The 16,273-nt window shown below is 39.0% G+C and overlaps 1 protein-coding gene across 21 annotated transcripts in view; it reads right to left on the reverse strand.

The window, feature by feature from the left end:
- MAGI1 (membrane associated guanylate kinase, WW and PDZ domain containing 1) overlaps window positions 1–16,273 on the reverse strand; it is a 686,305-nt gene that overhangs the window by 71,052 nt on the left and 598,980 nt on the right. For all 21 annotated transcript variants that reach the window (XM_050778525.1, XM_050778528.1, XM_050778527.1 and 18 more), the window contains 3 exons: window positions 13,744–13,836; window positions 7,305–7,487; window positions 6,125–6,745 (listed from right to left, as the gene is read on the reverse strand). In XM_050778525.1, the coding sequence (XP_050634482.1) occupies window positions 6,125–6,745; window positions 7,305–7,487; window positions 13,744–13,836 (897 nt within the window). The remainder of the gene's footprint in view (window positions 1–6,124; window positions 6,746–7,304; window positions 7,488–13,743; window positions 13,837–16,273) is intronic.

Below are 16,273 nucleotides of genomic sequence, written 5' to 3' on the forward strand. Positions count from 1 at the left end.
CTGGAGCAATTTCTTGCCTGTAAGGCAGGAGGCTGTTGGGCAGAGTGGTTAAGCACTGTCTGGAGCCAGAATTTCTAGGTTCCAATCCCAGCTTTGCCACTAACCAGCTAATTTGGGTAAACCACAGAAACTCCCTGGGCCTCAGCTTCCTCTTCTCTAAAATGGAGCTAAGATTGTATTTACTTCAGAGGACTCTTATGAATTATGATATGTAAAATGTCTAGAAGCATGCCTGGCACATTGTAGAAGCATTTACTGTTTTCATTACAAATTTTATGCAGGTTTTCCCAACTAAAACAGAATTTTTCTCCTTTGCTTTATACTAATTCATACCAAATTACGCTGTAGGGTTTCAGCAACTAAAACAAAAACAATTCCTTCTTGTATTTTGTCCTAGCATAGAAGTTAACAATCACTGTCTTCATTTCACAAGGATCCAACCCATTATCACATTGCAAATTGGTGGCAGTTTCAATGTGGTAGCAACAATGAAGTCTTGAAAGGTTTTATTTACCTTCTTGGGCATCTGTGTGCGCATGAATGTATGTATGTGTACTGCATGTATCATGGTAACATAGCTGGAACATAGTAAGTACTCAGGAAATGACAGTAGTAACATTATCATTATCATCACCACCACCATTTTCTTATCTAAGTTTTGCCTTTTAACTCATTATCATTTTTCTAGAGTTATGAAGTGTGCTTATAAAGCTAGAGGATTAATCTTCTATTGTGACTGGTGGATCAAGTTTAATTTATTCAGCTATGATTTACTGAGACCTTATCGCTTGCCAGGTTCCCCAGGAAGTGCCAGGGACACAAGAGTAAGAGTCAGACACACTACTGCCCTCTAGGAATTTTAACATTCCATGAATTTATAATCAGACGCTGAGGCCGGGCGCGGTGGCTCACGCCTGTAATCCCAGCACTTTGGTAGGCCGAGGTGGGCGGATCACAAGGTCAGGAGATCGAGACCATCCTGGCTAACACAGTGAAACCCCGCCTCTACTAAAAAAAAAAAAAAAAAAAAAAATACAGACCCTGAAATTACTCAGTGGCCTGACCAAAGTATTCAGTATATATGGTTTGTGCAAACTAGAAAGGAAAATATCACTTCCATTACTGTTGTGATCAGCAAAAGCCAGTGGGAGATGGCACTCTAAACGAGCATCTCCAACAGCCAAGTCCCCCTTCTATTCTCCTTGGAAATATAAAAATGTAGAATGTGGGAGCTGAAATGGACCTTAGGAAAGACTGAGAAATCTGTCACTTACAAAACAGCCTTAAAAAGATGAACATTACTCAGAAATGAAAATATTAAATAAGCTTTATAAACTTATTTTCATCCAACTTATAGGTCAAAGAATCAAAACTAGAAGGGACCGTGGAGGCAGAAGCCTAACATTTTTTGCAACTCTGGTTGTACATCAGAATCACCAGTGGTACCTGAGCAACACAGTGAGACCCTGTCTCTACAAAACAATTTTTTAAAAGAGATTAGTCACACATGATGGCGCATGCCTGTAGTCCTAGCTATTCAGGAGGCTAAGGCAGGAGGATCACTTGAGCCCAGGAGTTTGAGGTTGTGATGGGCCATGATCATGCACTCCAGCCTGGGCAAAAGAGCAGGACCCTGTATCAAGAGAAGATGAAGAAGAAAAAAAAACCTACCAGTAGAACTTCTTTAAAAAAAAAAAAAAAAAAAAAAAAAGATGCCTGAGTATCATACAACCTGTATGGCCCAGCTAGAACTTTTTATAAAAAATAAAATACAAACAATCCTTCCCCACCCAATTGCTACTATTGCTTTATCATGTGATGACTACTATGTCAGGAACTGGCACAAATGCTACCTTATTTATTTAATGTACATCATGCCCATTTTTTTCAGAAGTCTAAGCTCAGAGAAGCCAAGTGACTTGCCTAAAGTCACAATGCAAGTAACGCAGGAGCAGGATTTAAACTTGCATCCTCTGGCTCCAGAGTCCTGTGGTCTCTCCTCTATACAGCAATAAGGTCATCCCATGCATAAAATTTGAGCCAGAAAGGAGTGCCTGAAAGATTCTCTAGCTCAAAACATTCATCTTTTAGATTAAAAAAATAAGTGTCAGGGTAGAAGTAGTACCCTTCTCAAGCACATACAGCAGCTTATACAGCAGCTTACGGGCAGAGTTTGTACTCAAGGTCAGCTCCTGACATCCCGGGTTCAGTTTTCTTTTTAATACATGCCTTCTTTCAAAAGTAAAACATAGGATCTTCACTTGCATACAGTGTTGCCAAATCTTTTCTTGAAACACAGTGTTGTGACTCAGCATGAAATTACGTCTTAAAGAGTGTCACACCTACTGATAGGTGTGAATTTGCTGAATATCCAAAATATTTGACACAGAGGGGCACAGGTAGTTATGCTATCTACATGAGCCTTCTTTTAAAAAAGTAAAAAATCTTTATGGGACAAGTTCGATAGCTTTTACAAATTAAAAATAAAAATCCACAAACTAACTTGATTTTCCAAACACTTCAAAGAAGCCTCTACATGCACACTGGTGTCAGGTGACAGAATTTCTGAATGCAGATGCTGTGTGCAAAATAAAAGGATAAAAAGCACTTTCCTGACTGCACAGCAGAGGGGGAGGAGTAAGGACACACAATTGGAAGAGGGGAACCAGACACAGAAAGGAGCTGCCCTTTAAAAACCTGAGTGATCGACTGGCAAGCAGGGAGATGTTGACGAAGAGGAGATTTGTAAGCAAATCAGGACTGGTCCTGGCTACTTGGGAGTATAGATGAACACTGCACAGCAGCTCTAAGCCTGACTGAGGAAACTGACCCTGGACATTTACAAATGATATTTCAACTTTCAGCTCGATTTCCAGATGAGGGAAGGGGGATGGACTAAAAACACTAAAAATGAAATGTATTAGATCTTGACAAGAACAAATGTCAAAAACAAGCTCTAGAGATTAGGAATTAAAATGGATGCTACAAACATAAAAGCCAGTTCTGTCCCAAAGTAAAAATGGCCCGTTCTTTAAAGCACAGAAAGCTACAACCTCATGACAGGAATGCCTGAGACTCGTGGAACAGTGTAGATGAGTTTATCAGTCATCTTACTAGCAGTTACAAAATAAATTAGATTCATTAGAAAGAATCAGTGAAGTGGTCATTTACTTTCTCATTCAACCTAGCTGTTGTCTTGTACCTTCATCAAGCCTCCTCATTACACCCCTGCTATACAGAAGAGATGATTAAACGTCAGCTCTGATTCAAGCAACTAATGTATGGCAGAAACAAATATATTTATATGCCTTCCAGAAAGATTAATAGTATCTGGCGCTAGCCTGCCAAGTGCAGATGTACAAACTTTCTATCCTATACATAAATCAAACACAAGACATATGGTGTATTTTAAAGACTGCTGATGTCACAATGATTTTAAATTACTCATGTTCTGAAATAAACTATGTAGATGTTGATGAATATGGTGATATATTCTGGATTTTTCATATAAATGTTATAAAATGTAACAGCATTAATAAGAAGATGGCATTGGGAATTAAGAAGAGAGAATGCAAACATATTTAAAATCAAGGAGTATAGTCAGGCATGGCAGCTTATGCCTGTAATTCTAGCACTTCGGGAGGCCGAGGCAGGTGGATCCCTTGAGCACAGGAGTTCAAGACCAGCACGGGTAACATGGAGAAATAGTTTCTACTGAAAATACAAAAATCAGCCGGGAGTGGTGGCATGCACCTATAGTCTCAGCTACTTGGGGGGCTGAGGCAGGAAGATCACTTTAACCTAGGAGGTTGAGACTGCAGTGAGCTGAGATGGCACCACTGCACTCCAGCCTGGGTGACAAAGTGAGACCCTGCCTCAAAAAAAATAAAATAAAAAATAAAATCAAGGAGTATGTTTCTATAATCAGTTGTTTGCTGGCTTAGGCAAATTCATTACAATATGGTTCATTAAGTGTGTAAGTTAGTTGGCTATAATGAAACTTTATGTTTGGTGTCCTTAGAAGTGAATCTAAAGAGATAATAAACTTAACACATCAATAACAGAAATGAGAAAGCAGATAGATGAGTTTGGAGAACAAGGTGGTTTGTGTCTGTCAAATGAGCAGTGGCTGAAACAGAGGTGCACCTGATGTACCAAGAACCATTTGAAAGTTTCCAGGTTGTCAGTCACAGTATTAAGCAACTATACAAAAATCAGTGTCACTCAGTTAAGTGGGACAGAACATTGGACTGGAAACCACAGAGCCAGGGTGAACAGCTCAGAACTACTGTGGGGTGGCACCTTCCTACTTCACAGCAAAGTGACAAATATCAGAGGAGAGGTAGGTGGAGGTATGAAAGTGCTTTGTCTATCACTGATTCTTCTATAAGTGCCAGGTTTCACCATCACCATCATCATTATTGTCATAATCGTTCTTATACCCAAGTCATTTCCCACTACATACATCTTGGCTACTGTTTAAAACCAGTTCTCTGGGCAGTCAAGTGATCTAGGTACAAGAAGAGACTTGAAAATTAGTTAGTGGAAACGACATTTAGAAAAATAAAATTTGCACAGTGCCTTTTGTAACTGCCTAAGCCAGGCTCATTGAGCATTTCAATTCACGTAGATAGGTGCTCTGTATTTTGGGTTTCCTTCAAATGACCCCAGCCATTCTGATCGCAGAACACACAGATTCACGAAAACATGAGAATCGGGCTGCTGTGACACAAATGAACTCCTCAGTTGCAACAAACCAAAAGGAAATAAAAGTATGGTTCTTGATCTCTTTTCAAAAGGCCTGAATATGTTGTTCATGAAACAAATCATGGTGACAAGGATCAGGGAAACAGCTATTCTCAGGCCCACTGTGTGAAACTATCAGTCACGACTAATCACATATATGTACGTATTCCAAGAGCAAGGCATTTCAATATGGTGGAAAATATTGCTCAGTGTGAGGTCCTGTGTTTTCTGGTGAAGCAGAGGGTGGGATGTGGACTCAAGGAGAAAGGAGGAAGTTTAATGCCTCAAGATTTAGAATAACCCAGATCTCTGAGATCCTCAACTACTTCATTAAAATGTGAGCATGTTGACGGAAGTGTTTAATATGATTAGCAGACCTCTTGTTTCTGCCAAATAGAAATAATCACACACCTATTCACTTAATACCTATTCATTCATAAATACCTAAAAGGAGTCAGGTGTTGTGTTAAATGCTGGGGACAACAGCTGTCCACATGCATACACGGGCCCTAGCTTTATGGAAATTTATATTCTCATGAAAGACAAACACTAAAAAATAAATAAAAGCATGAAATAATGCCTTGTGCTAAAAAGGTGATGATGATCAAGGTTACGAAGAAATGTGATCAAGATTATATGGAAGTGTTGGGAGCTACTTTAGAAAAAGTGATGGGAGAAGCCCTCTCTCAGAAGGAGACCTAAATGAGACTGAGCCAGCTGGGAAGAGCTGGGAAAGGACCATTCCAGGTAGAGGGGACAGTAAGTACAAAGGGCCTGAGGCAAGAAAAGGCTTGAAGCATTAAAGGAGTTCCATATAAGCAGCCAGTGTGGATAAAGCACCATCAGATGGAGGAGAGGAACATGAGACAAGTTTCGAGGAGTGATCATAGCCACATTTTGCAGGCTATGCAGGCCTAGTTCAGGAGGCTTAAAGGATACAGGCTATTATTACTATTTTTTATTTAAAAAGCACTTTTTAGAGAATGGGGTCTTACTATGTTGCCCAGTGTGGACTCACATGCCTGGGCTCAAGTGATCTTCCCATCTCAGCCTCTCAAGCAGCCAGGACTACAGGTAGGTACCACCACACCCAAGTTAGGTTTTTTAAATCTTAACGTTTTAAAAAGGCATAATCTGATTTCTGTTTTAAAGTACCACTCTAACTGCATATGTCTGCCATAATGTATAAACCATAATTTTTATGTGAAAGAGGTTAGTATTTGGAGAAATCAGTAGGCATTTTGAAGCATTTAAATAAAAACGAACTTAAAGGAATACACATTTAAAAAGCCCCCAGTGGTCATCTGAAGATGAGTAAGTTAAGCAATGAATTTGGGACTAAAAAAAAAAATTCAAAGAACAAAACAAACCTACTTACCTCCTCGTTGCACCAACAATGTGACCTCACTTCCCTTAGGACACTCAACCAGCATATCCACCACTTGGTTGTGAGTTAGGGCCTGCACGTTCTTCTTATTAACTTCCACTATGAGATCCCCTTCTTTCAGGCCTCGGCACCTTGGGCTGTCAACAATCTGTTTCACTCTTTGGCCACCCCCACCAGGACTGTCTGCGATAGTAAAACCAAAGCCCATTGGCCCTTTGACAATATGAACAGTTATGAGTTCTGGCTGAGTGGCTATGGAGGAAGCCAAAGAAACAGTGTCATTAGGATAACCATGCGAACTATTTGAAGTCACGTCCGCTGGGCTGCTTGGCCGGGCATCCTTCATGCCATTGACTTTGCCTGTTTTACTACTGTGGCTAGCTGGTGAATCATAGGTCTCTTGCCCATTCACAATAATTGGTTCTTTATCCAAAATAGCTACCGAGGTCACTAAACTTGTATTGGGGTCATCTGGATCAAAAGGCAATGGATAACCTCGGCAGAGTTCAAGGTCCACGCTGGCACCAATGGGGATGGACTGGAAGATCTTCACAACTTGAGCATGTGTGTGTCCCAAAACACAGGTGTCATTCACACTGACAATCACATCCCCTGTAGAAGGCAAGAGTGTGGGGGTTAAGAAAACAGCACCCATAAAATTGCCATCAGTATTATAATATATTCCACTAATATGAAACTGAACTGAAACTGCACATGGGTGTGATACTATAGGGCATAAACTGCTTCTGTTACTGATTTTAACAGCTAATAAAGTGTTCTTTCAGCACCTAGTATCTTCCCTGCTAATGAGAATATAATAATCCCTGAAAGAACATTGGAGCTTTCTCCTAAAAAAAAATCTCACTGCAGAAATCCAAGTTTAGAATTCATTTATTTAAATGGGGATCTACATTTTTAGTAACTTATTGCTTTACTGTAGTCACACAGTTTCCCAAAGTTAAAATGACTTCACAGGTTTCAATCTGCCCCAAGGGATGAATTTATATAATGTGGAGACCGGGCTCATTCTCAAGGTGTTTAAAGGTATAAACATGTGCAATCATGACGCTGTCTGGTCTTGCTCAAACCAAACAATGTCATGATTGCACATCTTTATGTTCTGGGTTGGAGTCTCACCACACAGAACACACTAAGGCCATGTGGACGCTACCTGTTTCCATCTTGCCGTCCAATGCAGCAGGACCATCTAGGACCAAACTCTTGATCTGCAGAAACTCATCAGGTTCATCCCCTCCAACCACCGTGAAGCCAAAGCCACGACTGCTTTTCCGCAGCTTTGTGTGAATGAACTTGCCTTTCAACTCAGAAGGATTTCGTGTAAAAAAGGGTTTGCCTGGATTAAAATAAGAAAAGCATAAGGAATGTCACCATTGGTGAAAAGGAGAATTTAACAAGATTTGAGACAACATATAGATAATTCTTCAAGCTTATGCCCTAGAGCCTTTGGGCATATAGCATCTTAAGAAAGTCCTCTCTTAATCTGAGGAATAAGGATGTTCCTAGGCCCCAGTGTTGATGGAAGGAGGTAAAGCACAGAGTATGTCAACTCCAGGGTCCAAAAGCAGCTATAAGAGAGGGATGAAACTAGTCCCTGTCAGGTGACATACTTCTTGGTTTCCATTCATGCAGTTTGACAGGAACTGAGCTGCTACAAACCCCTTCACAGCAAATGGAACTGGTCTGTTTTATGTCTTTTGTTTTAATTTTATTTTGCTATATGGCTTCTGATGTGCTGCTTTGGGCCTGGCTTCCACTCGAAAAATCAACTGAACAAAAACTTTAGTTTTAATCAAACAGAAAATCCTGGCTGAAAATGCACAGATAATACCAGAAAACATATTAGAGTCACAAATAATAATTTGACAAAAATGTAGAATGACTATTTTCAAAATTAAGGGTCAATTCACTTTGAATTGAACTCCAAATTCAACTATTTTTCCTATTTATTTGCACCTTTTATTAAATTTATGAAATAGCCAACACATGTCTACGGCTAAGATTTACTGTTTAAAACAAGTTTAGGATATTTGTTTAAAAAACACAAACCAAAAAACAAAGAAACCCCACCAAAAAAAAAAAAAATCCCTAAACTAAGTAGTTACTAACAGTAGCCATACAGCTCCGAATTCAGCTGTCTTATTTAAAATAAGTTAGGCTGGGCGTGGTTGCTCATGCCTGTAATCCTAGTACTTTGGGAGGCTGAGTCAGGTGGACCACTGAGGTCAGGAGTTCGAGACCCAGCTGGCCAACATGGTGAAATCCTGTTTCTACTTTAAAAAAAAGAAAAAGAAAAAGAAAAAATATATATATATTAGCCAGATGAGGTGGCGGATGCCTGTAATGCCAGCTACTTGGGAGGCTGAGGCAGGAGAATCACTTGAACCCAGGAGGTAGAGGTTGCAGTGAGCTGAGATCATGCCATTGCACTCCAGCCTGGGCAACAAGAGTGAAACTCTGTCTCAAAAAAATAATAAAAATAAAAATAAAATAAATGTACAGATAGAGATATAGCTAAATTACTCCCAAACATGCTACCTAAGGTTTTATTACGTTTTCTTGATACATTCACAAATAACATTTTGAACATAAACCAAAACGTTTTCTTTTGGGTTTTACTAGGCACTTCTCTGTAATCGAGAAACTTATTGGAACTTCTCTGATTATCCCAACTAGTAGACCTAATTTCATGAGCAGCTTCTTTCATCTCTTCTAACTGTACTTACTTCTTATACCCTGTTCTTGCCACACATAGCTTCTCCATCTGCCCTGTTTCTTTTCTATTAAAAATGTTATCCAAAACAAAAAGAGAGAGAGAAAGAGGGAGAAATTAGTTCCCTACACCCCTTCACTAGGAGCCTGGCACCTAGGAAAGAAGTTATTTTTGGTTAGTTATATCTAAAAGGGCTTAAAAGGTCTCTGGGCATGCATACAATTTTTAATTGCATATTTTAAAAGTTTCTGGCTCCTGCAAAGAAGGCTCTTTTAAATGGCCGGCAATCGGAGGTCCTTTCGCTAACCTGCTCTCTAGCACAGTCCTAAAGCTTATTGGAAGCCTGACAAACTACAGCCCTGTCACAGTGGCTAAAGAAAGGCAGGACTTAGAAGGATTCGCCAGGCAAAGTCATCCGCTAAGGCATCGGGAGGGTGGTGTCACTTGTACTAAGAGCTTTGGGGAGACAGCTGCCAAGATAATTATCAGATGGAAATCGAGGTGAGGTAAGATAACCCCCAAAGTTTACTTTAGGGGGAGGAGGGTGAGTGGCCTACACTCTTGCAGCAGGTGCTGCTAGGGCATTCCAGGCGCCCTGAAGGGAAACACATTTCAGTTACGCAGAGACATCATCAACAGCCATTACTTTCGCAGCAAGACCTTCCCTAACCACCTTGCTAAAAATTGCAGCACCTCCAACATACATTCCCAATCCCTTTTCCCTGCTTTAGTTTTGTCCTTAGCATTTACCACCTTCCAACAGAATATACATCTTACTTACAGTTTTGGTTTTCTTACTATCCCCCACTCCCATGCATGAGGGGCATTGATACGCAGGTACATAAAACCACTAGAATGTTAGCTCTATGAGGATTTTTGTATTTATATCCAGTATCTAGAATATTGTCTGGTACATTTTACGTGCTCCAAAAATGTTTGTTGAGTGAGTGAATGAATGAAAAAATAAAAGCACATAGAAATGATATTTAACATGTCTTTGAGAAGGCTGAAAAGAGGTGTTTGGGTGTTGGAGCTTTTCACTCTTATTATAGGCTAAGTTAGAAAATGTGAAAATGTGCCTGGCAGTTTATCTAAGTAAAAAAAATGTATGAACATATTTTGTGCTGAGAATGTTAACTTAATAAAGACAAGAGCAGAGCTTTGAAATTATACAACTGACTTCCTTTTCCAATGTTTAACAAGGGAGGGAAGATCAGAGGGTTTCACATTTATGCACATTTTATTCCTTTTTACATAGGGGTGGATCATTAGTTAATGCAGCTTTTGGAAAGAAATGCTTTTCACGCCACAAGCAGTGGAATTTGGAGCTCTCAGCTGCAGCCCTGTGGTACATGTAATTTTCTAATATCCTAACCTCTGTTTACCAGTCACCAGTGGTAAGGCTTGGTTGTGTCTTACCTAGGGAAAATCACCTGGGTAGCTTTTAAAAATGTACCTATTTTCAGCTCCTTCCTTAGACTCACTGATCAGGATGTTCTGGGTCTTGCCCCGAAACTCTGCACCTGAATGAACCTTAGGTGCATGTTTCCCTGCCAGGCTGAGGGGAGGGGAAAGAAATGTCACTTCTTGACACTACTGTTTAAATACCCTAGACCAGTACTGTCTAATGGCACTTTCTGTGATGATGGAAATGTTCTGTGTCTGCACTGTCCAACATGGCAGCCACTAGTCACATGTAGCCACTGAGCCCTTGAAATATGGCTAGTGAGACTGAAAAACTGATTTTGTTTTATTTTTTAACTGTAATTTATTTAAATTTAAATGGCAACATGTAACCAGCGGCTTCCATACTGAACAACATAGATTTAGACTACACAAATGAGGTATCACACAAAAACCAAAACAGCCAAAAACCTTTCAACCAGAAGTTAAACTATTCCTCATGAATAGTGTTCAAATCTGTGCTCTGCTACTTAGTGGCTATATGGCCTTGGGCAAGTTACTAAACCTCTCTGCCAGAGTATCACAGACATAAATGGAGGTAATGATGATACCTATTTCATACGATAGTTGTGAGAAACAACCATGGCAGATAATGTAGGTAAAGTGCCTTAGGAAGGTACTTGGCACATAATTAAGAGCTCAATAAATGAGTTATTGTTTTGAATGTGGTGGTGGTAGAGTGAGCGTGGTAGAGGGGTAGCTGCAAAAATCTCTCTCCAAGCATAAGCTTGAAGCTAGAGAGTTTTCATAAGAGCAAATCTCCAAATTATCACTTGCTGGGATTAGAAGTACACCCTTGATCGGGGAGAATTTAGTTGGCCTGTGAACTTGGCAAAATTACTACCAAACAATCTAACCAAATTAGCTATATGGCTTCTTCCTGACAGTCTGTCAACGCTAGATACTGCTCAAGATTAAACACTAGATGGCTAATCAAGACACTTAACCAGTAGGCAGGTAACCCAGACTTATAACCAATGAGGCTTAAGTCTAGGTTAATGTTTATTGAAATCACAACTTGGAGTCAAATGGTATGGATTTTAACTGGTTTCTTGGGTATCAGTTATATTCCAAAGATTATAAAGGTGCTTGAAAGGTGTGGATCAACAGAGAGACTACACAGTAGAAGGGTTGTAAGAATAAATGAGTCAATCCCAAGGAAAGTTCAATGAGCTTGAACATTCCCAGACACTGTTGAATGGTATTTAGAAGTGGGGCCTTTGGGAGGTGATTATACCATGAGAGTGGAGCCCACATGATGGGCTTATTCTTATAAGAAGAGGAAGAGGACTAGTCCTTTCTCTCTCTACTCTGCACCACGCGAGGACACGGTGAGAAAATGGCCGTCTGTAAACCAGGAAGTGGACCCTCATTGGACATTGGCTCTGCCAGCACTTTGATCTTCGACTTCCGACTCTCCAGAACTGATAGATAAATGTTCGTTGTTTAAGCCACCTAGTCTATGGCAACTTGTTATAGAAGCCTGAACGAAGGCACCAGTGGATGTCTTAGTCAATCATTAGATGACTAAGGAAATAAGGAAGAGATATAAGGAAGTAAGGAAGAAGAGAAAAAAAGAAAAAGAAAAAAAGGTTGAGTGAAAGAAAAGTAAGAATCTGAGATGAAGTGTCTAATACAGATAAATACCATCTCAATTCTTAGTTGGTGCACTAAGCATTTGGCACCCAGAACCTGAACCTTTATAGCTTTAATTTACTTAATTTCTAAGATAGTTATGTAAGAAAGTCTGGTTGGCTATTCTATATGTATATGTGGATGGATGGATAGATAGATGGATGGATACTGTTTCACTCAATAATGTCATGAGAAATAGATACCAACGGATTATGCCTTGTTTGGGATTATCTCACAGTGAAAACACAAAAAACAGAGAACCACAGTCTCTTGTCTCCATAGGATTTAAAGTCTAATGAGGAAACTATTTTTAAATAATAGCACATAAATGAACACTAGTTACAACGGTTAAATTTCATAAATGTGAAGTACAGGATGGTTAAGAGTAAACATGGTAGGGGAATCTAGCAAAGACCTGAGGTGAACAGGAGTTAGCAGAGTAAGAAGTAGGAGGAAAAGAAAACTGCAAATAGAAGGAACAGCCTCTGCAAAGGTTCAGAAGCGGTCCACAGTTTTGCTAGTTAAAAGAACTGAAAGGAGGCTAACTTACTGTGAGAGAGGGGAAGGTAAGAAGGCATGAGCCGACAGAAGGAATTTTATATTTACAAAAAACCCCACAAAACTGAGGAATCCACAGTCATACTGATATTAATCAACATATTATTATCTACTATATCCTATCTTTATTAAAGCCATTATCACCATTAAAAAGTATATTCATGCCGGAAATTATTTTACATAAATTGATATTAATTCTAATCTCATGACAATGTCAGCTAGCAGAGAAACAATTTCTTTCTTATGAAAATTATAATGAAGGAATTAAAATTTTAAAAATGAATTATTCTACTTATCATTTTATATCTAACACAATTAAATCTCTTTTAAAATGCAGAAAGGAAGGAAAATTTTATAGTATTTTTATTGCTTCTGTACCACAAACATTCCCCAACTCTGTCAAACATGATGCTTGTTTAAAAGAAAAAGAAAACTAAACACAAATATTTTCTATAATTTAAGAGTAATGAGGCCTGAAAGTTGCAAGGTTCTGGAACTTCCAATTTTCAAGAATAATCCTCTATAAAGGCCTCATCCTATGTGTGAATGTAAACAAACAAGATACATTGAAACGTTGTAAACATGCATAAATACCAAAACTGCAGCAAGAATAGGGAATGAGAACTGAAAACACAATATCAAACCATTTGCATTTATAGGAAAGTCTTAGACAAAACCTAATATGTTGGCTAGAATCTTGAAATATCTAATGCTGAGTTTCAGATTTATCTTTTTTAACATACTATTAAATATCTGTGATCTCTAAATCAGTGATTCCTATCTCTGGGATGGGTTTGCTCCCCAGAGACATCTGACAATGTCTGGGGACAATTTCCTTGTCACAATGAGAGGTGGGCTGTGTGCTACTGGCATCTAGTGGCCAGGGGACATCTCACAATGCCCAGGACAGCCCCACACAACAAAGATTTACTTACCCCAAAATGGCAATGGTGCTGACATTGAGAAACGTTGGTTTGAATGATCATTTAACAAGTAGTCTTTATTTTTAAAATATTACAAATAGTTGGAAAAAAATTATTCAGGAAGATTCCTAATTTTTCTTGACAAGTCTAACAATACATTTATCATTGCTTTTATTATTTATGGTTTTCACTATCAAAGGAATGACTTGGGGGTTACAAGATTGCACTTTTTAAATACCTTTAAAAAAATTAGATTTTGAGCTAAAACCATAACACAATTAGAAAAACAAGTACTTTACCCTGAAGTGGAGCTTCTCTGGCTGGCTCTGGATTGCTTGGCGGGTGGTTTGGAATAACAGGAGGCACAAGGGCTGAGTGATCTTCTGTCCATTCTATGAAAAAGAAAAGAAAGTTTCCTATTTTTCCTTCAAATGGCTCATTGACTTCCTTATGATTCCCCTTATTATTAATAATATCCAAAGCAATAAACCAAGGGCAGATAGCTTAGATTAAAAAGAAGTTGTTATCTGACCTCACTGTATGAAGCTCTTTTTTTCTTGTCTAAGACGTTTTAAGAAAGAAATATTATGATATAATGAATAAAAACTCCAGTTCTCTCTGGCTGGAAAGTCCAAAGTAACGTCAGTTAAAAACTGTCAGGAAAGATATACAGCCAACTAATGGCATGTGTATAAGGGAGAAATTTCTCTAATGTGATTGAGACATGAGCTGGGCTGCTGAGGCCAGCTTGGCTTAGGTAGAGAGGAAGATGAAGGTAGATTTCAGCAGATTGCTAATAGTGCTCTCTTCTGCTATCTCTGAAATCCAAATGAGACCGATTACAAATATTCCTGGGTCCTAATTGTAATCTTATTCCCCTTGGAAGGCCAGACATAACTCACAGTGAGTGACCCTTGAGGTGGCACCCCAGAATCACTTCCAGCTCAGCTAACACTTTCAATTGTACATTCTCATTTGCAAACGGCACTTTCTAACACTACCAAGTTTTATCAGCTCAGAAAAGATACATTAAAAAAATTCTTTTTAGACAAAAAATAACAGATGTTGATAAGGATGTGAAGAAAAGGGAATGCTTTTTTTTTTTTTTTTTTTTTTTTTTTGAGACGGAGTCTCGCTGTGTCGCCCAGGCTGGAGTGCAGTGGCGCGATCTCGGCTCACTGCAAGCTCCGCCTCCCGGGTTCACGCCATTCTCCCGCCTCAGCCTCCGAGTAGCTGGGACTACAGGCGCCCGCCACCACGCCTGGCTAGTTTTTTGTATTTTTAGTAGAGACGGGGTTTCACCATGTTAGCCAGGATGGTCTCGATCTCCTGACCTCGTGATCCACCCGCCTCGGCCTCCCAAAGTGCTGGGATTACAGGCTTGAGCCACCGCGCCCGGCCGAAAAGGGAATGCTTATACACCGTCAGTGAGAATGTAAATGACTGCACCCTCTACAGAACTACCATACAATCCAGCAATCCCACTACTGGGTATCTACCTGAAGAAAAAGAAATCATTCTATCAAAATGATACCTACACTTGCATGTTTACTGCAGCACTATTCACAATAGCAAAGATACACAATCAACCTAAGTGTCCATCAGTGGATGACTGGATAAAGAAAATGTGGTATGTATGCCATGGAACACTACTCAACCATAAAAAAGAGAATAAAATTATATGTCTTTTCCAGCAACATGAATGGAACTAGAGGCCATTATCTTAAGTGAAACAACTCAGAAACAGAAAGTCAAATATCACATGTCCTCACTTATGAGTGTGAGCTAAATAATGTGTACTCATGGACATGGAGTGTAGAATAAGAGACCATGGCAACTTGGAAGGGTTGGAGGGGGATGAAGGATGATAAACTACTTAATGGGTACAATGTATACTATTTGGGTAATGGCTACACTAAAACTCCACACTTCACCACCACTTAATATACCCATGTGTCAAAAGCTGCTTTGTACCCACTAAATGTGTATGAGAAGAGTTCTTTTTAGCTAAAAAAGAGACTAAGGTAGATAACATTTCAATGGGTGAATATACATAGACATACATACCTACTCTCTCTAAACTGTACAGTCCAGGGCAGTGGTTGGCAAACTATGGCCCACTAGCCAATCTGGGGCCAATTCCTGTTTAGATATAGCCTGTGAGCCAAGAATAACTTACATTTTCAAATGGTTGAAAAGTAATAAAAAAGAGAATACTTTGTGACATATGAAAATGACGTGAAGTTCAAATTACAGTGCCCATAAAGCTTTATTTGAACACAGCTACATCTATTCATTTATGTATTGTCTACAGCTATTTGTATACTACAATGGCTGAAGTGAGTAGTTCTAACAGAGACTGTATGAATCACGAAGCCTAAAATATTTATTATCTGGCTATTTACAGAAAAAGTTTGCCAACCTGTAGGCTATGGTTTACATTTGTTATATTCAATATTATAGTAACAGAAGCACTACACTTGATATTCTGTTTCATATTCACATATTATATTGAGGAGAGTATTAAGCCTATGATTCCAAAAGATCAGAATGAAAAAGTGGGAAAAGCCAGAGTATCTAGTAATAAACGAATGGCTAAATAAAACAGAGGCATTCATAAAATGGAACATTATGTAACCATTAAAAAGTATAAGCTAAATCTATATTAGCTAACTTTGAAATATGTGCAAGAAATAAAAAGTGAGAAAAGAGGTCTCACATACATACTATATATGTATAAATTATTATAAGATTTTTGTTAAAATATGCATATATGTATATCCCTAGAAAATTTCTGCACAGGGCTTATCTCCAAAAATGGGAAGGGGG

Source organism: Macaca thibetana, chromosome 2 (genome assembly GCF_024542745.1).
Source record: "Macaca thibetana thibetana isolate TM-01 chromosome 2, ASM2454274v1, whole genome shotgun sequence".
Lineage (NCBI taxonomy): Eukaryota > Metazoa > Chordata > Mammalia > Primates > Cercopithecidae > Macaca > Macaca thibetana.